General features: G+C 45.2%; 1 protein-coding gene across 2 annotated transcripts in view; it reads right to left on the minus strand.

Moving 5' to 3' along the window:
- Window positions 1–6,315: 6,315 nt before the first annotated feature.
- Window positions 6,316–23,267, minus strand: part of CCSER1 (coiled-coil serine rich protein 1) — a 623,842-nt gene continuing 606,890 nt past the window's right edge. Inside the window, exons 11-12 of one of the 2 annotated variants that reach the window (XM_088163986.1) lie at window positions 7,131–7,238; window positions 6,316–6,599 (exon numbers count right to left, since the gene is read on the minus strand). In XM_088163986.1, the coding sequence (XP_088020112.1) occupies window positions 6,457–6,599; window positions 7,131–7,238 (251 nt within the window). In that variant the 3' untranslated portion in view covers window positions 6,316–6,456. Of the gene's footprint in view, window positions 6,600–7,120; window positions 7,239–23,267 lie in introns of both variants that reach the window. The other variant, XM_088163987.1, reaches the window with a different exon arrangement.

Consider the following 23,267-nt stretch of genomic DNA (forward strand, 5'->3'; position numbering starts at 1 on the left):
CTCCGCACACCGAGCAGTAGGGGCCGCGGCCGGCGCCAGCCCGGGCCTCTCACATGGCGGCCGGCCCGCAGCCATCCCCGGCCTGAGCGAGCCACACGGGCTGCCTTGGCCTGCGCACGGCCCCGCAGCCTCAGCGGGGCCCGCCTGCTTTGCACCATCACAAGGGATTCACCCGGCCACAAACCTGCCTGCCGCTCCAGTCCCACCCACCGTCTGGCACCTGAGACCGTGCCCCCAAGTGCCACAGCCAGACATCGGCTCCAACACCTCCCGGAACAACTTCTTCCCATGCCTGACAGCTCTTCGAGGGACCACCGCACGAGCATCCCTAGGGAGACAAATGAAGGTTGCTTTTTAAGTAGTAGTAGGAATTAAAAAAACACAAAAAGCAAACAAAAAAAATCACAAAAAGAAAAATCCACAAAAAAACCACAAAACGCACAAAAATAAACAACAAAAAAAAAGTAGAATAGGGATAGGAATAATTAGAAAAATAGGAAGAAGAAATATTAGCAGTAGATGAGGATAGGAATTAAGAATAGGAAACCATAGAAATAGAAATAGAAGAAGAAGAAGTAGAAGAAGATGAAGAAGTAGAAGAAGTAGAAGAAGTAGAAGAAAAAGAAGAAGTAGTAAATGAAGAAGTAGTAGTAGTAAATAATTAAATAAAAATTAAATAAAGTTCTGATGATACTAAGATTATGATTCATGATTATGATTCACGTCAAGTTGAAATACACATCTTTTAGAGTCGTAGTACACCTTGGTTTGGGCTCAAAAATCATCTAGTTCCATCTGACTATCCTACTCACGCTTTCTCTCCCTCTGAACTCATTCTTGCAGGTCCACGTCCTCCTTATGCTGGGCTCCCCACACACGCATGTCGTGCTCCAGGCAGGGGCTCACAAAAATGGCCCAGAGGGCCACGCTCACCTCCCTTGGCTGCTGCCCTTTGCCCCTTTCCATGCAGCCCAGCCCAAGGCTGCTTTCTGGGCTGGCAGCACCCACTGCCAGCTCGCGCTGAGCTTCTCCTCCGTGCGCACCCCAAGTGCTTCTCCTCAGCCCCTGCCCCGCTCGGCTTCCTGTCCCCTGCAAAGCCCCTGCTGAGGGCAGCTCCAGCCCCTCTCTGCGCCATTGGCAAAGCCATTGCAGAGCCCCGGGGCCGAGGCAGAGCCCTCCCTGAGGGACACCCCTCATGCACCCGGCCTGCACCCGGTCATGGAGACGCTGACCACAACTCCCTGCCGGCGTCCATCCGGCCAATTCCTCTGGTCCCGCACAGTCCAGCCTGCAAAGCCAGGCCTGGCTCTGTGGGGCTCGGGGGGGTCTCTCCCGGGCCACGGAGCCTCACAGGCCTCTGGCCACAGCAGCGGTGTCACACACTGAAATGCTATGCGCAATGGCTTAAACACTGCCAGGAAGGAGAGCTGCACATTATGGCGAAACTGAATAAAGAGGCCGAGACCACCCAAGCCCACCCCTCCTTCACCTGACTGCAGCTTTGGTCCGGGACTTGAGCTGCCTAACGGCACCGGAGGTACCATCAAGGTGACACCATTGATCCATTACCTCTGGTCTAGGGACAAGGACGCAAGACTGAGGCAGGAGAATGCATCCAAAGAAAGCCAAACCCAGCAGCCGTCCTGAAAATCAGCTTGGGCCAGGCTGGGGCTGGCGGAGGCCGCAGCCTGCAGGCTCATCCGCTGAGGCCGCCTTTGCACACACTGCCCACAGCCAGCGGACACCCAGCCTCCCTCACACAAAGTGGCTCAGCTGGAAAATCCCCAGCCCGGGAAGGCCACGTCCACGGCACATTCCCAGGAGGGGCAGCTGAGGTCGTGCCAGAATCCATCCCAGAGCCCCAAAGCGCTGCCCAGACTCACTGCTGAGGCCGTGCAGCACAGCACTGCTCCTGATGCAAAGGCATGCAGCAGAGACAGAGGCTGCTGCAAGAGCCTGTGTCAGCCTTGTCCCTGCCAGGGGAGGTACCTGGGCCTTCCCACCTGCCCCAAGTGTGCATGGACCCCCGGCACTCCGTGTTTGTGGGGGACCCTGAGCACCAAGAAGACAGAGAGGTAGAGCATCCGCAGAATGCCACTGGGATCCATCTCCAAGGCATCAGGGGATGCTCTCCTTCAGAGAGCAGGATTCCATTGGGATCCTCAGAGTGGTGAGGTTTTCTACTTAATCTGTCTCTGTCGCTCTCTTTCTCTCCCCGCACCTCTATTCCATTTCCATTTTTCTCTCTCTGTCATTCTCTCTGCCTCTCATTTACTCTTCGGTAAAATCCACACTGTTGACTTGGGCACATGGTCTCACTTGCACCCTAAGTGAGGCAAAGCCATTGCTGATCATTTTAATCAGTGGATCAGAAGAAGGGGCTAGAAGCCCTCCAGTCTGGCTGCTGCTCCATGCCACTTCCAGGGCCTTGGGCCGCTGAAGGGGTGCTGGGCTGGGCCCTTTGTGACACAGGGGCGTTCTACCGGGTTCCTGGGGGATGTTGGGCATTCTGTTGTCCTGGTGACATGGAACAGCCCCAACCTGCAGGGGTATATAACGGGCACAGGGCCCTGCGCTGCCCAGTCCCAGGAGCGCCCCTCACTCCGGAGGAAGCAGCTTCCCGGGATCTCTGCGCGCCACACAGCTGCACATGGAGCACGCAAAGGAGAGCCCTAACGCCAAAGCGGCCAGCCCCATGCCCAGCAGCCAAGAAGACCAGGCCCTCAGCGGGCAGTGGCTGGCTGCAGGCGACGGCTCAGGCCTGCCACCAGGCAGTGACCTAACCCCCAGCTGCCACGAAGGATCCCAAGGGGACACCTGCATTGGGCAGGTGCTTCCCCTTGAAGAAAACAACACTTACCCGGAAGAGCCACAAGGGGAAGCCTGCATTGGGCAGCAGCTCTCCAGTGCAGATGTGCGCAGCGACCACGAGGTCTCCCTGTGGGATGAACGTGGCCAGGAAGAGGTGTCCCACAGCGATGTCACCAGCTACCAAGAACTGTCAGACTGGGAAGAATCCATCAAGCAAGAGCTTTCCAGTAAGGAAGACTCCGTTGACCGGGAGGTGTCCAGAGCAAGTGGCAACGGAGCCTCGGTGGAATCCAACTGGGACGACGACAGCAACCCAGACCTCACGCAGCACACCTGGCAAGAGAACGTCGGGGACAAGCCCTTGCTGCGTGAGGAGGATGAGTGGGACGGAGTGAGCGTCCTCGAGCTCTGCGACGATCCAGAGGAGCGAGAGCGCAGGTGGGCAGGTTTGTCCGCAGGCGGGCTCCCCGGGGCTGCCCCTCGCGAGGCTTGGGTTGAGCCGGCACCACGTGAGCCGAGCTCCCCAGGGCCGTGCTGCGCCTCCCCTGCCCGTGTGGAGGCGCCCGTGGCCATCGAGAGGCGCCCATCGCGGCTGCGGAGGGCACTGCGGGCGCTGCGCCGCCTGTGCCGCTGCCCCTGCCTGGCTCCGCACACCGAGCAGTAGGGGCCGCGGCCGGCGCCAGCCCGGGCCTCTCACATGGCGGCCGGCCCGCAGCCATCCCCGGCCTGAGCGAGCCACACGGGCTGCCTTGGCCTGCGCACGGCCCCGCAGCCTCAGCGGGGCCCGCCTGCTTTGCACCATCACAAGGGATTCACCCGGCCACAAACCTGCCTGCCGCTCCAGTCCCACCCACCGTCTGGCACCTGAGACCGTGCCCCCAAGTGCCACAGCCAGACATCGGCTCCAACACCTCCCGGAACAACTTCTTCCCATGCCTGACAGCTCTTCGAGGGACCACCGCACGAGCATCCCTAGGGAGACAAATGAAGGTTGCTTTTTAAGTAGTAGTAGGAATTAAAAAAACACAAAAAGCAAACAAAAAAAATCACAAAAAGAAAAATCCACAAAAAAACCACAAAACGCACAAAAATAAACAACAAAAAAAAAGTAGAATAGGGATAGGAATAATTAGAAAAATAGGAAGAAGAAATATTAGCAGTAGATGAGGATAGGAATTAAGAATAGGAAACCATAGAAATAGAAATAGAAGAAGAAGAAGTAGAAGAAGATGAAGAAGTAGAAGAAGTAGAAGAAGTAGAAGAAAAAGAAGAAGTAGTAAATGAAGAAGTAGTAGTAGTAAATAATTAAATAAAAATTAAATAAAGTTCTGATGATACTAAGATTATGATTCATGATTATGATTCACGTCAAGTTGAAATACACATCTTTTAGAGTCGTAGTACACCTTGGTTTGGGCTCAAAAATCATCTAGTTCCATCTGACTATCCTACTCACGCTTTCTCTCCCTCTGAACTCATTCTTGCAGGTCCACGTCCTCCTTATGCTGGGCTCCCCACACACGCATGTCGTGCTCCAGGCAGGGGCTCACAAAAATGGCCCAGAGGGCCACGCTCACCTCCCTTGGCTGCTGCCCTTTGCCCCTTTCCATGCAGCCCAGCCCAAGGCTGCTTTCTGGGCTGGCAGCACCCACTGCCAGCTCGCGCTGAGCTTCTCCTCCGTGCGCACCCCAAGTGCTTCTCCTCAGCCCCTGCCCCGCTCGGCTTCCTGTCCCCTGCAAAGCCCCTGCTGAGGGCAGCTCCAGCCCCTCTCTGCGCCATTGGCAAAGCCATTGCAGAGCCCCGGGGCCGAGGCAGAGCCCTCCCTGAGGGACACCCCTCATGCACCCGGCCTGCACCCGGTCATGGAGACGCTGACCACAACTCCCTGCCGGCGTCCATCCGGCCAATTCCTCTGGTCCCGCACAGTCCAGCCTGCAAAGCCAGGCCTGGCTCTGTGGGGCTCGGGGGGGTCTCTCCCGGGCCACGGAGCCTCACAGGCCTCTGGCCACAGCAGCGGTGTCACACACTGAAATGCTATGCGCAATGGCTTAAACACTGCCAGGAAGGAGAGCTGCACATTATGGCGAAACTGAATAAAGAGGCCGAGACCACCCAAGCCCACCCCTCCTTCACCTGACTGCAGCTTTGGTCCGGGACTTGAGCTGCCTAACGGCACCGGAGGTACCATCAAGGTGACACCATTGATCCATTACCTCTGGTCTAGGGACAAGGACGCAAGACTGAGGCAGGAGAATGCATCCAAAGAAAGCCAAACCCAGCAGCCGTCCTGAAAATCAGCTTGGGCCAGGCTGGGGCTGGCGGAGGCCGCAGCCTGCAGGCTCATCCGCTGAGGCCGCCTTTGCACACACTGCCCACAGCCAGCGGACACCCAGCCTCCCTCACACAAAGTGGCTCAGCTGGAAAATCCCCAGCCCGGGAAGGCCACGTCCACGGCACATTCCCAGGAGGGGCAGCTGAGGTCGTGCCAGAATCCATCCCAGAGCCCCAAAGCGCTGCCCAGACTCACTGCTGAGGCCGTGCAGCACAGCACTGCTCCTGATGCAAAGGCATGCAGCAGAGACAGAGGCTGCTGCAAGAGCCTGTGTCAGCCTTGTCCCTGCCAGGGGAGGTACCTGGGCCTTCCCACCTGCCCCAAGTGTGCATGGACCCCCGGCACTCCGTGTTTGTGGGGGACCCTGAGCACCAAGAAGACAGAGAGGTAGAGCATCCGCAGAATGCCACTGGGATCCATCTCCAAGGCATCAGGGGATGCTCTCCTTCAGAGAGCAGGATTCCATTGGGATCCTCAGAGTGGTGAGGTTTTCTACTTAATCTGTCTCTGTCGCTCTCTTTCTCTCCCCGCACCTCTATTCCATTTCCATTTTTCTCTCTCTGTCATTCTCTCTGCCTCTCATTTACTCTTCGGTAAAATCCACACTGTTGACTTGGGCACATGGTCTCACTTGCACCCTAAGTGAGGCAAAGCCATTGCTGATCATTTTAATCAGTGGATCAGAAGAAGGGGCTAGAAGCCCTCCAGTCTGGCTGCTGCTCCATGCCACTTCCAGGGCCTTGGGCCGCTGAAGGGGTGCTGGGCTGGGCCCTTTGTGACACAGGGGCGTTCTACCGGGTTCCTGGGGGATGTTGGGCATTCTGTTGTCCTGGTGACATGGAACAGCCCCAACCTGCAGGGGTATATAACGGGCACAGGGCCCTGCGCTGCCCAGTCCCAGGAGCGCCCCTCACTCCGGAGGAAGCAGCTTCCCGGGATCTCTGCGCGCCACACAGCTGCACATGGAGCACGCAAAGGAGAGCCCTAACGCCAAAGCGGCCAGCCCCATGCCCAGCAGCCAAGAAGACCAGGCCCTCAGCGGGCAGTGGCTGGCTGCAGGCGACGGCTCAGGCCTGCCACCAGGCAGTGACCTAACCCCCAGCTGCCACGAAGGATCCCAAGGGGACACCTGCATTGGGCAGGTGCTTCCCCCTGGTGAAAACAACACTTACCCGGAAGAGCCACAAGGGGAAGCCTGCACTGGGCAGCAGCTCTCCAGTGCAGAAGTCCGCAGCGACCACGAGGTCTCCCTGTGGGATGAACGTGGCCAGGAAGAGGTGTCCCACAGCGATGTCACCAGCTACCAAGAACTGTCAGACTGGGAAGAATCCATCAAGCAAGAGCTTTCCAGTAAGGAAGACTCCGTTGACCGGGAGGTGTCCAGAGCAAGTGGCAACGGAGCCTCGGTGGAATCCAACTGGGACGACGACAGCAACCCAGACCTCACGCAGCACACCTGGCAAGAGAACGTCGGGGACAAGCCCTTGCTGCGTGAGGAGGATGAGTGGGACGGAGTGAGCGTCCTCGAGCTCTGCGACGATCCAGAGGAGCGAGAGCGCAGGTGGGCAGGTTTGTCCGCAGGCGGGCTCCCCGGGGCTGCCCCTCGCGAGGCTTGGGTTGAGCCGGCACCACGTGAGCCGAGCTCCCCAGGGCCGTGCTGCGCCTCCCCTGCCCGTGTGGAGGCGCCCGTGGCCATCGAGAGGCGCCCATCGCGGCTGCGGAGGGCACTGCGGGCGCTGCGCCGCCTGTGCCGCTGCCCCTGCCTGGCTCCGCACACCGAGCAGTAGGGGCCGCGGCCGGCGCCAGCCCGGGCCTCTCACATGGCGGCCGGCCCGCAGCCATCCCCGGCCTGAGCGAGCCACACGGGCTGCCTTGGCCTGCGCACGGCCCCGCAGCCTCAGCGGGGCCCGCCTGCTTTGCACCATCACAAGGGATTCACCCGGCCACAAACCTGCCTGCCGCTCCAGTCCCACCCACCGTCTGGCACCTGAGACCGTGCCCCCAAGTGCCACAGCCAGACATCGGCTCCAACACCTCCCGGAACAACTTCTTCCCATGCCTGACAGCTCTTCGAGGGACCACCGCACGAGCATCCCTAGGGAGACAAATGAAGGTTGCTTTTTAAGTAGTAGTAGGAATTAAAAAAACACAAAAAGCAAACAAAAAAAATCACAAAAAGAAAAATCCACAAAAAAACCACAAAACGCACAAAAATAAACAACAAAAAAAAAGTAGAATAGGGATAGGAATAATTAGAAAAATAGGAAGAAGAAATATTAGCAGTAGATGAGGATAGGAATTAAGAATAGGAAACCATAGAAATAGAAATAGAAGAAGAAGAAGTAGAAGAAGATGAAGAAGTAGAAGTAGAAGAAGTAGAAGAAAAAGAAGAAGTAGTAAATGAAGAAGTAGTAGTAGTAAATAATTAAATAAAAATTAAATAAAGTTCTGATGATACTAAGATTATGATTCATGATTATGATTCACGTCAAGTTGAAATACACATCTTTTAGAGTCGTAGTACACCTTGGTTTGGGCTCAAAAATCATCTAGTTCCATCTGACTATCCTACTCACGCTTTCTCTCCCTCTGAACTCATTCTTGCAGGTCCACGTCCTCCTTATGCTGGGCTCCCCACACACGCATGTCGTGCTCCAGGCAGGGGCTCACAAAAATGGCCCAGAGGGCCACGCTCACCTCCCTTGGCTGCTGCCCTTTGCCCCTTTCCATGCAGCCCAGCCCAAGGCTGCTTTCTGGGCTGGCAGCACCCACTGCCAGCTCGCGCTGAGCTTCTCCTCCGTGCGCACCCCAAGTGCTTCTCCTCAGCCCCTGCCCCGCTCGGCTTCCTGTCCCCTGCAAAGCCCCTGCTGAGGGCAGCTCCAGCCCCTCTCTGCGCCATTGGCAAAGCCATTGCAGTGTCCCGCTTAACAAAATGCTAACCGTGAAATAAGAACAATACTCTGATATTATTCCCTAAGAAGATAGTGCTTCCTTTTATGACACGTCAAAACATGATAATGAACGGAAAGTAGTCTCTAATATTGAGATATAGGTGCATCTATAGTCCACATGAAAAGAACAGGACCATAATCTCTAGTTTTATTTTTCATGAGTCTTGTTCTATAATACACCAACAAACTGAAAGCAGGATGGAGTGAACTGATTGCCCTCTTTTGCATCAAGGGCTCATTTCCAGCAAGGATAAAGCATCACTAAGGGAAGAAAATGCAGTGAAAATTAGGATGAATAATAGTAAGATGATTAGACTGCTCAATGTTGGTTCTCCTTCAAGCATTAACTTTATAAAAGTAAAATATTGAAAACCCAAAGTATATGTTTCTCTCTCTGACATAGGAATTGGAGCTTCTATTTCTGATAAATACTGAGGGAAATCCAAAGTGGGATTGAAAGGAGATGAAAGCATAAAACAAAGATTCTGGACTAAGATCTGGATTCCAAGTTGTTGACTCAAACTGTCAGATTTCACTCATCTTCATCTTGATCAATGTGATTCTACTTTTTAGAATTACTTCAGACTGTCTTCTGGAAGTTTTATGGTACTTCTAGTACCTTCATTTTTTTGTGGTTGTGGGGTTTTTTTGGTTTTTTTTTTTTTTTTTTTTTTTTTTTTTTTTTTTTTTTTTTTTGCAAGCAGGATGATCTACTATACTCTGTATTATATTTTTATATGTGCCAGATCATAGATCACCCCTTTGTACAGTGTTTAGTTGGGCTCAGTGATTTCAAACATATCTCTGGATAAATTTGAAGGTTCATTCTCTACCTTAAGCCAGCTGGCCTGCTGTTGATACTTTCCTGACATTATCTCAGAATTTCTGTCTTTCTCATAATGGCAACCTGTTGCTTGCTTGAGTACGTTAAAAAAATCACCACTTATTCCAATCTATTTCACTGCTTTTATACACTTCTGAGTGTCTCCAGGGGGTAAAAATTGACTTAGCAAATACCATCATTCCTCTTCATTGGAAAATTGTTAGCCTTTACCTTCCAAGAATCCTTCAAATTATCAGGGTTTTAAACTGATGTTTTCACACTTCCAAGGTAGACAGTTCTGTTTGTGTTAGACTATCTCACATACCTGGCTGCCTAATCAACAATTTCACCCTTCTACCTCCCAGCTGAAAAGTCACCCTGAGATAACAGTTCAAATAATAGTGAAGTGACTCCATCTACTGAACTTTCTGTAAATCGAAGTGTTAACAAACATACTTGATACCAATATGCAAGTGGGATTATGCTGTTAATTATGTAAACTTCATTGAAACAATAAATGGTGCTAAGTGAGTGCTGGAAAGATAGAAGATTAACAACTCACACTACAATATAGACTAAAAATACCCGAGTAAAGACATTTCATAAAAAGTCAGTTTTGTGTTGTTTTTCCAATCAAGTTTCTTACCTCTGTATTGAAGCTTCTTTCTACAAGGAAAAAATGACTCACGAGATTTTGATAGAACATCTGTTTTCTACCTTTTGTCATTTGCTCAAATACACACTGAGAATACCAGTAAGGGTTATATGCTCAATGAAGCAGAAACATTCTGGTAAAGCCTCACAGCTTTGGTTGCCCATTTGAACAGCCCCATACGTCATTTTCACCAGGGTAAGCACCCCTCAATTAATGTGATCAGCAAAAGGAGCTCAAGTGCTTGGCAAAGCAATAGTCACCAACAGTCACTGAACAATGTAGGCTCATTCTTCTATGACAAGGCAGAACCCAAGTTCTTGTTAATATTCTTAGACCATCCACAGAGTCTTTGTGGTGAGCTTCCCCTGTGATTTATCAGAGGAATTGTACTGGTCAAAGTGATGTTTTAGAGGAAAAGAAGTAGGACAAAATCCTTATCTCCTTGAGGCAACACAAAATTGTCCAGTTCTCTTTCCCCATGGAACTGTTTGCATTCTGTTTATAGGCAAAAGTTATTTTGCTAGAGGAAAAGCCTAAGTTTAATTTCATATTAGGAGAACATGAAAACTGCATGAATTAACATTACAAGATCTGAGCTTGCTAAAACCAGTCTATCTATCTTTCTCAAACAGCATTCATACCATAATCAGTCCCATAGTAATAATACATACATGGTAAGTAAGTGTGTCAATTCTTTCAATGAACTCAAGGTTCACCAGAAACTTCCCTGCTTTGGCCTCTGCTTGGAGTACACACACAAAAGCACATCCATTGAAAACAGGCCTTCAGGAGCACAAGTTTGGAATTGAGACGAATGTTGAATTTGTCTTTACAAATGAGCTGTGGATCTGCTTGCAGGTAAGGCTAGCACTGAGAGATAAAAGAAACAATGGGATGGATTCCACTGATTGATGAATGGAAAAAGATATTTGCCTTTACAAACAAACTGTAGGGCTGCTGATAAATGAAACTGGATATCAAAAGATGAAAGAAGCAACGGGGTGGGGGGGGAAACTATGAATTCTATAAGAATTAAAAATTAAAAGGAAGGGTTATACATTAGAGGGGAATTTCAGGTATCAGGCGTTCCGGGAATTCTGTGCCTCTCAAGTACCTCAGCCAATGGGAAAAGAGAGAGGGAAATGCGGACGGGAAAATAGGATAAAGAGGAAGCTGCGTCCTCTAAAAATTTGAGAGATCCCAGGGGAATGTCCCATGGCCTCTCCCTTTATTCGAATAAAGCAAAAAGGACTCCTCTGTCTCCTTTTTGGACATAAACCTCTGGTGTTTGTGGATTAATTTTCCTGACAGAATAAACTTGATGCAGCATTGCATAAGAAGCAGAACTTCCTCAGATATATTTCCATTAATTCTAATTTACGTAAACCAAGAAACAATCCAAGCTCAGACTGGAACATCCTCCTTCCTAAATTAGTTCTGCCTGAATATCTGGGGAGTAATGGGCTCATCAGTGTGAATTCAGGTGTGATGACAATATCACATACTGCTGTTAGTACTCTTTCCGTGTCTTATCATCAGAGTATAAGAAAAAGCCGTGGAAGTGACACTAATGAAGTTCTTACAAAATATTTTCTGAAAAGGCACTAGGTAAATGAGTGAAGTATTAATCTCCTGCAACCAGTAGTAAATGCCTTCACTGAAATATAATAAAAATATTAGGTGCTTCAACTATTTATCTTTTTGTTCAAAAGACAAGTTAGACATTAACAGGTTTAATATTTATAGACCCTCTGGAAAAAAAAAAAGCTGTTCATAGAACATTTGTGGGTAATTTCCAGTTATTGTTGATTTAACGCATTTACAGGCCTTTTTAATGCAGTGAAGATGTTTCTTCCTCTCTCTTTCCTCTGAGACTCACGTTGGTGGCAAAACAAACTTCACAATGACAAACTAAATAGTATCACCTTTGTTAGCACAGTAGCAGAAAAACACTACTGATGTTTTTGGTGGACCCCTGCTGCGGCTGAGATTTTCTGTCATTGTTTCGCAAGTTAAAGTCAGTAGAAGTACTTAAACGTTTGGGGTCACAGATTCGTAGCCCCAACCTTGGCATTCTAATCCTCAGAGTATATTGTGTTTAACTGAAGCCATGTCACAAGTAATTAGAGTTTTACCCTTGGCTTCTGCATGCAGCACACTTCTCTAAGTGAACAGTAGCTTCTGGCATTGAAAATGGGTTTATATTTAACATCTCATTAACAACAATGCAACATCCTCTCTCTCTACTCATATAAAAACCCATAAGAAGGTGCACTTGAATTATCACTTTGCTTAGGGGCTAACACTGTGCCTGTAGAATACCTCCTGTCTGTCCCTGAAACACTGCTCTTACTGAAGAAGCCTGTTAAAGACAACCAGTTTAAGAACTGTGTGAAGTGCAGTCCTTGCTGAAGTCAGGGCATAGCCTCTTCCAGGAGCTGCCTCCGAGTCCTTGTCCTTGCCAGAGACAAAAATCAGTGAAGCCCTGGAGGCATGGAAGCTATTCAGAAAGCAGTTTGTTCTCCAGATCCCTTTGTGGTGCCATGGCACTGCTGGAGTACTTCCGATTTCCCAGATGGCAAGACTGCCTGTTGGAATTTGGGTCTTTGCAGTGGGGTTTTCTTAACAGTAAAAAAACTTAATAATGACCTTAAGTTCCTTCATCAGTCATGTTTTCATTTAAACTGTGCTACTGAAGACACTGTTACCTCTCTTACATTTAGACTCTCTCCTGATATGAAGCTTTCTTTGAAATTAAGCCCATTAATTTAAGTAAAAAAACCCCACACAACTGAGATTTGAGTGCATGTGTGTGTACCTTTTTCTGAGCTGATATGAGTGCATTTCAGGAAATATGTTATTTACATCTATACCATTAAGATGTACAGGAGTTTCTTTGTATATTTTAAGTTTTCTGTGTCTCCATTAAAAGTTTGCCTTCATCATAGGAGAATCAGTGTTTAGTACTTCATATCTACGTTACAATTAATATATTTTTTAGATACAGCTAAATTCTTAGACAAGGTTTAAAAGTATCACTCAGCTCTCATGACTTGTTGTCAGTGATGTGTACCAGTAAGAAAACCCACCCCACAAATGCAAATATGGCTATAAGGGATGCACAAATTGGTTGCCAAGAGGTGCTAAGGTTGTATTGGAGTTGAATTGCTCTAAGTCAGACAACTGTCCTTCCTGGACATGAGATATAGGGATCTATTTCAACTGCTTGGCATGGCACTGCATTTATTCTCTTGATAGGTTTGACCTAAATAACTAAGTTATTTTAAATTATTATTATATGTGTGGCTGCCCTACTGTCTCGTTGTTGTAACCTTGGCAAATTAGTAGATTTTTAGACTATCATCATCTCTGAACTGCATGTTTTACAGTTCAGGCTTCTTTGTAATCTGTACAGATTTTGTTTATCTTTTAATTGGCACAACCCTTCCCCACATATCACAATCTCATGGTACAGCTTTGGCAGTTACTTTTAGTAAAAACTGTCAAAGACATCAAAATGTGCCTTTCCAATTTTACTATTTATTTTCCTCCATTTTGCCTGAACTACTCACTTTCTCACCTGAGGTTAGAAATGAAAGTTTTATCAAAATAAATTCGTTTTCAACAAGTCTGAACAATAGGAAAGACTCATATCAGTGTCCAGTGAAATAAGACAACTGGTCATGTTTAAACAATCAAGTGTCCAGCATTCAGCTGTGTTTCTGAAAATCAGTCCTACCCTCTGCATGCATTGAGCTTGCTGGGAAATCTGTAACGAGATCTCCTGACTTAGCAATAGGGGTATTTACTTGATCTGGGAACAAACAGGTGAAAATGAATAAGTTCTAAAATAGAGGTTGAATTTATCCTCCTAAAACTGCTTAAGAGCAATCAGCTATGAGAAAAACTTAATTCCTAGAATGGTCTTGGAAAATAAATTAACTAAAAAGCAAATATTTCTTTTATCCTAAAACAAGTCAGTCAGGATTTTTAAGCTGGTGCTCTTCACTTTTTCTTGGTTTGCAAAATTATCATGTGTGCAGAAGATAAAGGTAAAATGTTCTTGCCTCTCTGAAGCAAGAGGTAACCAGATACAGAAACGGTAGACCTTATCTAATTAATCAGAATGTGTATCAGAATCAAGCAGTTGTACTTGGAAGAGGCAAGTAAAGAAAATAAACAAGCTCCTAAATACAAATAGTACCACAACTAACCCTGTAAAATAAAAATAAATAAATAATTTTTAAAAAGAAATAGAGATCTTTCTTACCAGAGCACTTTGGCCATGACATGCTTATTAATGGGTAAAGGCCATACCATTTATAATTGGGACCATTGTTGAAGCCTTGTATAGAGTTTAAAGCCTCCATAGGATCAAATAACTTTATTTCCTCCCAAGAAAAGTTAGTACTTAGCTAAGTGAATGGGCACGTGTCTTACAACTATTTTTGTGATTTAAAGTGCCACCAAAAACTTCTGAGCCCTCCATCGTGGAAATCTCTTTTCCGGGGTTGTCTTGCTGACAAAAAGAAACCTTTGATCTTTAATAATTTTTTCTGAAAACAGGTAGCTTTTCCTTTTTAAATTTCTAACAGCGAAGAAAAACAGGACAAAACTGGGTCAGAAATCAAAAACATATTAAATAAGAGGTGAAGATTTTCTTAAATACAAGAAATGCAAGCCCGAGTATTAAAATTGGCTTTCATGGTTTTGGTTACTCAAATGAGAAACAAGGTCTCATTAACCTGAGCAGAACTAGATTGCACTTTTTACTCGTGACAAAAATAATTTTAGATGGATCAAGTCAACACCCTTGCCTACAACACCAATACAGACACTTCAAAGTTTCAGATATTATAGACTGGGAGAGTTGCAAAAACTTGCTGTGACCTGGTTCAAATACCAAATTAGGGGAAAAAATACATCCACAGGTATTGGAGAGATTAGCCCAAATTGAGCTTGTAGGATTGCTTGCACAGCTCAGTATGCCATTTGTAGTGTGCTGTGATGCATCACTTAGGACATATTTAAAAGATTTTCTGCATAACGCAGTTTTGTTCCCTGAGACAGAAGGATGCATTGTTACAGTGCTTTATTCCCATGCTTGGAACAGGAATAACTCCATTCCAGATGGCCCTCGCATGGAGTAGGTAACCAAGAAAGTTTAGTACACATTAGAACACATACCACCCTAACTCAAAACAGGCAGGTTGGAAGAGGTAGCAGGGTCCTGGGCTGTGCTGTCACACAGAAAAGGTTATTTTTTTCTACAGTAAAACATATAATTTTCAGCCATCTATTACTCCTTGGCCTGTCACACAGGCTGACATGCTGTCACCATAATCACATATATAGTAGCACAGAGCAGAAAGTATTTTAATGGTGTTTATCGGTACCTAGAAAGATGAAAGGAAAAGCATAATAATGAAAGCTCCTGACACAGATAAAGCACTTGTCAACACCACTGATGAAGGGTCAAAGATACCTTATCTTCTCAGCATCTCAAAGTACCCATCCTTTTTTCCCCCCACCAAAGCCTTTCCTGATATTTTCCTGCCTAGTACTAAGTCCTTGTTCCCATCCACTCTTTTTCTATTTTTTTCTCTAAAACTGGAAATTTGGCAGATGTCCTTGCAAATTAAGAAGGAAGCTTATATATTTCTCCTTCCTGATTGGGCTTTCTGCCAGCTATTGGGAAGCAATAACCTTCAAAAGGTGACTGTCAGCCAGATTATTGGCAAGCAACATCCTTGTAATTCCAAACAGCAAAGTGTAAGAGACAAGGGCAAGTACAACTCTGTCTTTTTTACCTCCCAATATAGCAACCTGCTTTTATTTTTACACAGTGACCATTACTTCCATTAGGGATGTATTTTGAAAAGTTCTTCACCATTAAAGATTACAACTGACAGTGCAGGATCAAGAATTGCTCCAGCCTAATATTTGGAAATCACAAGCCAAACTCTGTCGCTGGATATCGATCATCTTTTACAATAATACTGTTAACAGGAGTGATGGTGGCCACCCAGAGAGATACAAAAGCAGCCCTGTCAGAGTGGGGCAAGCAGGAGATCCATCCTCAGCTCTCACTGGAAAGGACGTGGTGCCCCAGGCAAAGCTCCCATGAGAATGTTCAGCTGCCCTGGGCTCAGGCTGCAGCCAGGGCCAGAGCCTATCACTGGTGTCAGAGGTGAGCAGAGACAGAGCTGTCCGGCTGTCACGAGGGGGACAACCTGCCCAGCCTGGTGGCAGAACTGAGGCAGGCACTGGAAAGGCTGAGGAGCCTCAAGGACTTTGAGGAGGGAGAATATGCCTCTCCCAGCCCACCATCCCTGAGACAAATGCACCACCAGCCAGGGATGCCCTCTCACCACCAGGCAGGAGTGGTTGCATGCCAAGAGGAATGCAAACAGATTTCTGCTGGGGACGGGGGTTGGCAAACAGCTCCCAGCTTACCCCCACCTACCCAGGTGCCCTGACACAACAGGGCACTTGGGGACCAGGCAAACACAACAGGTATGAAGATCCATCATGAAGGATGGAGGAATTGCCTAGGGCGAGTCAGTTCTACCTCCATGATCATGACCACCTTACTAAGAGAAGGAGAAGAGCAGTTGTCATTGGTGACTCCCTTCTGAGAGGGACAGATGGCCCAAAAGACCCACCAGACAGCCCACAGGGAAGTGTGCTCCTCCCAGAAAGAACAATGAGCCCAATTAGGAGCAGCCTCAAGACCTTGGGATGACTGGTTGAGGCATCTGGAGCACAAGTTGTGTTTTCCTCTATCCTGCCAGTTGATGTGAATTATGGGAGTACAAAGAGGAAAAATCATACAGATCAATATCTGGCTCCAAGCCTGGTGTCCATAAAATAAACTTCACCATTTCCCCCATCCCATGTTGTAACTTGCCTCACTTAGCTTATCCAGCCTGTTTTCTGGATGAGCCTAAAAATCTAGCCAAAACCTGAGAAGGAGGCTGATGAGAGAGAGATAAGAAAAAGTACCACAGCAACATTTTTGTGCTAGAGTTTGTATTTAGTCAAAAATAAGCATAAATACATAGTAATTTTGACTAAAAGTGTTATGAGTGCTTGCTTTAAGATGCAAATACTTGTTTACTTATTGAAATCAAGCTTCCTTTTTTTCTCCCTAGTTTAGCAAAGCATGGTCATGTTGTTAAACACAAACTTCATTCTTAGCCTTGAGTATTAGCAGTTTGACTGGGCTATGGTGCCTCTAAAAACTTAGTGTACTGTAAAAAAGGTACTGTTACTGGATGTTATACAGAATTTTTCAAAGTCAAATTCTCAGTTGCTTAAAAAAAACCCTTGTAGTTTACTTAATAACAACAGGACTTCACCACATTAGTCCTCAATATAACTCAATAATACAGTGATAAATTCTTAAATCTGCTGTTTCACTGAAGAAAGGTCTCTAGACTGCCCAGAAAAAGCAACTAGCTTTCCTAAAAGTGCAAGAACAGCATATTAGAAGAGCAATGCACATAGCCTTAAGATTATAGAATCCACTTCAATTATACTAATTTATCAGGGAAACTACACTTTGTTAGGAGAGAAATGTGGGGACCCACAGAAATGTGAAGAGCTCCAGGTGTCTTCAGAGATCACAGAAGTGAATGCCAGGTGCTTGCTCTGAAGGATGAGACCATTTTTTGCTATTAGCACCTAAAGCAGCACAATTCCATAGCCAAAGTAAATCTAAGCACAGATGTATCTGCCAGTCCTTCAGGATGCATTTACAGCTGAGCAGCACAGCCCCTGAAAGAATGTCTGTAATTGGAACCTTCAGGGCATTTTGTCCAGGGATTGCTGAGGTCCACTGCATGTCTGATACATCAGAAACTGCTCAGAGTCTCAGGCTGCCCCACACCATCCCATACCACTGATAACGGGGGAATTGACTCAGTGAGTGACAAAAAAGTTGATGAAGCATTTCTGTGACCACAGCTTTACACCACAGGGCACTGTTTCCAAACTGAAAAAATACTCTTGCAGATTCCTCTGCACACATCACATCCCATCCCCAGAAGATTAGGCATTAATAGACTCACCCACATGGTCTCGCATATTGTTTTTTTGATTCTATATTATTAAAATACAAGGGATGTGTTTGAAAGACTTACTGAGCTTAAGGAAGAACTTGCTTTTTTTTTTGTTTAAAAAAACAAAAACCAAAAAACTTGCTTTCTTAAGTCAAAGACACTTCTTCCTTTGCTACATATATACAATTGTATGCAAAATTTTTTTACCTACATAGGAGACAAACAAATGGCATCTTTCCCTGCCCTTCTCAGGATGCCTGAGAGTTTCAAGTATTACAGATCTTGGTCATCAGTACCGTTTTTAGGGTGACAGATGGAAATTGTCCCTATTTATACAAGGGTTTGAAGTACCGTAAACAATTTCTCTGTATATTTTTCTGCTTTAAAAACACCTTAAATAATTCACTTTCTTAGTTGACTGTAACAACAGAAAACAAAATAAGGATTTGGCACCCTTCATGATATTCCTTCCAAACAGGAAGCTGCTGTAAACTGCTGTTTTCCTATGTGCCAGAATTTAATTATATATACGTAAACTCATGCCATGATGTATTTACCACCAGCAGGTTTTGCACTGGGGAGCACATCTCAGTTTCTGTGATACAGCATAAAGTGAGTTTGATCTCTTATGGGATAAAGGCTTAGTGTCTGTGAAGTTATGACACATCCACAGGTGGGGTTTGGGACCTGCACAGAGTCTGCAATGATCTTTCACTATGTCAGAAGACAGAAGACTAAAACCACCTGGATAAATTAGATTCCCATATGGCAGGTCCAAATAAGATGATGTGACCCAGTGGCCACATGCCATGCTGCTGTGGAACAAGCTGCAGCTCTTTCAGAAGGCAGAATTTCACATTACATGATACCACAGCACCGAGGTCAGAGCACACATTCAATATGGGTTAGGGCACGTGCTCCCTACGTGTTCCTGTGGGTTTACTTCCTATTTGTTCAGCAACACTTCTACAGCAACTACTTAAGTTAGAGTGGAGTGACATGTATTTAAAAGTGACGCTTAAAGAAATGGGAATGGCAATTTTTAAACGTGGGATGGTTTTGTGTCTAGTTTAAAGAACAGCCCTCCAATTTGTATGGAGGCAACTCTTGGAACGGCTTTAGAACCACATCAGTGCATAGTTGAAATATGAGTGAAGGAAATACTGGTTTGTCATGAAATAGCCTACCTAAAACACTGCAATTTTCACTTCTTAGAAATAGAAAAGTATTCCTGATTGTGTCTCCATACACAATTTAGCTCCAAATTACAGATCAAGAAAAGAAGATTCAGCTTGCATTGCTAAGAAAAAAACCACTTCTTAGGTCTTCCAGTGGACAGCCTCCACTGTCCACGTTCTTTGCAGATTTTATAAGCTAGCTACTGTAGAAGGCAACCCATGTCCATGCATGTCCTGGCAGGGTTTTCTGAGATGGAGGAAAGATTACATGACAAGGATCCTTACTAGTGTAACTTCTGGAGAACAGGCTGTGTCCCTCAAGGGATTTCAAATGCGCAGTACAAAACAGTTAACACAGGGAGAGAATTTTTTCTGAAAATTACCAAGATATAAAGCTCCTCCTCAAGTGAAAGACATTTACTGGTTAATTGAACCTATCCATCCCCAAGCCAGCACAGGAAGCCCATTTTAGTACAAACCATCCAAAAGCTGATGGTGGTAGAATCAGAAGTTCTTCAATTTTTGATTTCCTATTGACCACTGGATTAGTTGAACCATGACATCAGCCTCTACTACTGTGGCACACATTTTCCAGTAGATTATAACTCAATGTTAGGAATAGATTAATCCCTTAAAAAGATAACAAAAGTACCTTAGCTGTTGCCAGCAAACACCAGCATGTAAAAAAGTGGGGTACTGAACACACAAGTGTGTGCCACAGCTCCCAGGGTAACACAGACAAGCCAAGCACTGCCTGCACCTCCCTAAGAGCTGCCATAGCCAACAGCTTCCTTTCAACATGTACCTTACCAGCTCTACCAGTACCAAATTATACAATCACATCAGAATGTAAGAATGCAGGACTCGGGGGGGAAAAGGATACATGTTAAGGTGCTTTTTTCTTTCACACATCAGTGTCCTGAAGTCACTATTTTTTACCTGCTGCTCAGCCATACACTGCAAACATTTGCATTTTCTCGTCTTTAGTGCCTGTCACATACAAGTCACAATTTTTTTTTCAAGTACCCTTCAGAGCAAAGGCCGATGACAGGAGAGATGATTCCCCAGTTATTAATCAGCTAACTACATCAAGCCCTCATGTAGCAGATTTAGGGATCTCAAGCACTCAGTTCCCAGAGTTTTGATATGCTATCCCATAGCTTATCACTGACAAGCCTGGTTGTGTCCTTTTCCCACTAGTTTAGAGAGCCCTGCTAGCTTCTGTAGTAAAATCTTTTTTCCCCTTTGGGAAAAGTGCATCCCATCAGGTGTCAGTAGAACTTCACAAGGGAGGATGCCACAGAAGAGACCTAAGAAAATGTTACACCAATACACATACCCATTCTTTGAGTTTTTTTCTATTCTTCCAATCAAAACAGAAATAACACTAGTCACTAGAATATACCCCCAGAAATTTCCAAAGGGAGAAAAAAAATGTCAGCAGGTTGCTGGGTCTGAGATTTCCTTTACTGAGCATATAAAAATTCTTATTACTATCAGCCTTAAATTTCCACATTCAAGTACAATTAGAAGGTTAATTATATTTGAAAGGGTAGGACAAGAATGTTAAATTTATAAATGAACTTCTAATTAACTTATACGCTATTTCAAAAGTGATTATAGCAGTCATTTGCTCAAAGCTGTCCATTGTTAATTTAGATATGCTACTATGCCACATCCAGCTCCTAGTTGTTGCTCTGAAGGAGCTCAAGTCTTTATTTTTACACCTCCTTATCTTGTATAGATCCATGGGCAGACTGTTAGGGCAGCCAGACACTTGGTACAGGCAAACAAAACAGGCCAAGTGGGGAGTGGGAACAGAAAAAGAGTTGGGATTCCATGAAACAGTGGGGCAATTCAACAAAACTGTCACTGAAATAAGATACCAGGATTTTGAGATTACTATTATATAACAGCTAAGAATTAGAGGTGGGATATCAGCAATTAGAGGCCATGAAGTTAATATATAAAAATACCTGTATCACTGGCAGAAAGCAGAAGGGCAAGTAATCTCTGAGCAGACAATTCAGCCTTAACGTCAGTGTCAAGAGTCACCTGGTCACTGAGGCAGCACTGCCTTCTAGATGAAGTTCTTTATCAAGGCATAACCTGGGAAGGTTTTAGGGTTTTTTAGATTGTTGCAAACAGACCAGATTTTAGTTCTGAATTTTTTTCCCTGGAGTCTGCCTTTCAGTTCAGGAACCTGAGAGCAGTATCAGAGCTGCCAAAGTCCCATTGAACTTAATTTGGATGTGTGAAAACCTTTAAAAAGGACCCCAGTTACTCTGCATGATGCACTGCCTTTTCCATTCTAGCAGCTTTTCCAGCTGTTACGAGTTAAAGACCTTCCTTTCACAGCAAAAGAAGATTTTCATTTTGCTTTCATTAATCCTGTTACAGGGTATAAGCCTTTTGAGAAACGATGTGGGTCAATATCTAGCAGTGCCACCTCCCAGTCCATACAAATTGCTTTATCACAGCAATATATTGCAGTGCTATGGTTCCAAGACTCAGGCTCTTAATTTAACAGTTAGATTGCACCCACTACATATTACAGTTCTCTTATGCCTTTACACATCAGACAAGCAGTGACACTGTTGACACGGTTGAATTAATGCTGCATTTTGTGGACTACTTCTTCTTTAGCTTTATGTAGTGGTGTGTTGCCATAGAAACTAATAAAATTTCTTACTTCATATGCGCTGTATCTGATGCTTCTCTAGTTCATACTTTTTAAAGTCTTGGTGCAGCTAAGACACTGAGGTGCCTTAGCTCCTCTTATTGTTAATGAAGTGGAGTGCACAGAAAATCCCACACTTAGGTTCCTCTGTTGGGGTCAACGCTTTCCTATTTGCTCATAAGAGTACTTTTCACTCCCTTTCCTTCTACTCCAAGATCCTATCACAGGATTTTTCTTCCTCTCTTCTTATCTAGTTTGGGCTGCTTAAAAACCTTAATTTAGAATCAAATAGACATAGGAAGAATTGTACCTCTTGCAGCAAGAAAGCAAAAAGGCTTCAAGAACAGATAGCTTACAGTAGGTTCACCTATAAAATTTTACATTAGATTTTGTGTGTGTACATGTCTGTGGGTTAGAATAGACCTCAAATCTGGATGTTTTTCACACTTGGATCTTAAAGATCAAGAGCCTTGCGCCTTAAGCTATTACAGTCTGAAAAAAAAAAAAAAAAGCCAAAACCAAATGCAGTAACACAGAAGAAATAACTACCCCAGGATTACACACCAAGTTATCACACACATCTAGCAGGATTAGGAACACAGATCCACACAATCTTAATTTGCAGTCAGAGCTCTCTCCACTAAACCATATTAAGTAACAGAAGTATCACATTGACTTTAGTAAGCACCATTCATGTTTCAAAATGAAAATCAATTTAATAGAAGGAGAAATATAACAGGCAAGTAATGATACACTAGCACAACTAATAGGTCCATAAGCATAACAAACTAAGGGATTAAACAAAACCCAATATTATTTAATGGGTATAAAAACACTGGACTCCACAGCACAACCATCTCCACCTAAATATTTCGAACACTAAACCATAGAAATGCATGGACTGACCAAAGCACTTCTTCAGCTGATTGCTTGTAGCCTCTTTTGTACAGAAAAGTCTTGAATTTGTGCACTTGAATCAACTAAAGCCTAAAGTAATATAGTCTTAAATCCAACTAAGCAAACAACAAAAAACTCACATAAATCAGACTATGCTACTTAACAGGGCTTTACATTGCCGTACCCCAAAATACACTTCCTCCACTTTTTCCTGGGCACTACCCACCCTAAACACCTGCTACTAATGATGGTAATAATTGCCTTTTCCACCCTTACCTTCTAAGGCCTGGTAATTAAATCAGGCACAGGTGAAACTCAATTCCTAATGTTCCCAGCATCTTAAAGGGGTCAGAAGTGTTAGGAGTACAGATAGAAATTTGTAATAAAGGGAAATATGAGTAAAGGAAAAAAGTGAAGGGTGGAAGGAGGAATGGATTAAAATAACTGATATAGTTTGGAGCAGTATCTGCATCTAGCCAGTGCTGCAAGCAGGGCTGGTATGCAGCAGCCCAAGGGTAAATGCTGATTCCTCTGACACTCTGATGTTCTGCACAACATCAGGGTGCTTGCAACAGTGCTGCATGGAGATGTAGTTTTGTTTGCAAATACTGTAACTTGCACTTAGTCGCTCTATGCAATATTTTTCTGAATGATGTTTAATGCTTAGAAAAAGTATTTCATCTTTCTTCTCAAAAGAAGAGAAATCGAGTTATGCTGATTATTAATGTGCTTCCAACACTTGAAAAATCAAAGATCAATTTCCTTTAATTTCATATTAGTATGTTTTCCATCTGAAACTATGTTTAAGGCTTAGCTCATTCTCTTATATGCAGTTTTTTCTAATGCAACAACATTTATATTATTTTTGGTGTTATCA

The sequence above is a fragment of the Sturnus vulgaris genome, chromosome 4 (genome assembly GCF_052056855.1).
Source record: "Sturnus vulgaris isolate bStuVul1 chromosome 4, bStuVul1.hap1, whole genome shotgun sequence".
NCBI lineage: Eukaryota > Metazoa > Chordata > Aves > Passeriformes > Sturnidae > Sturnus > Sturnus vulgaris.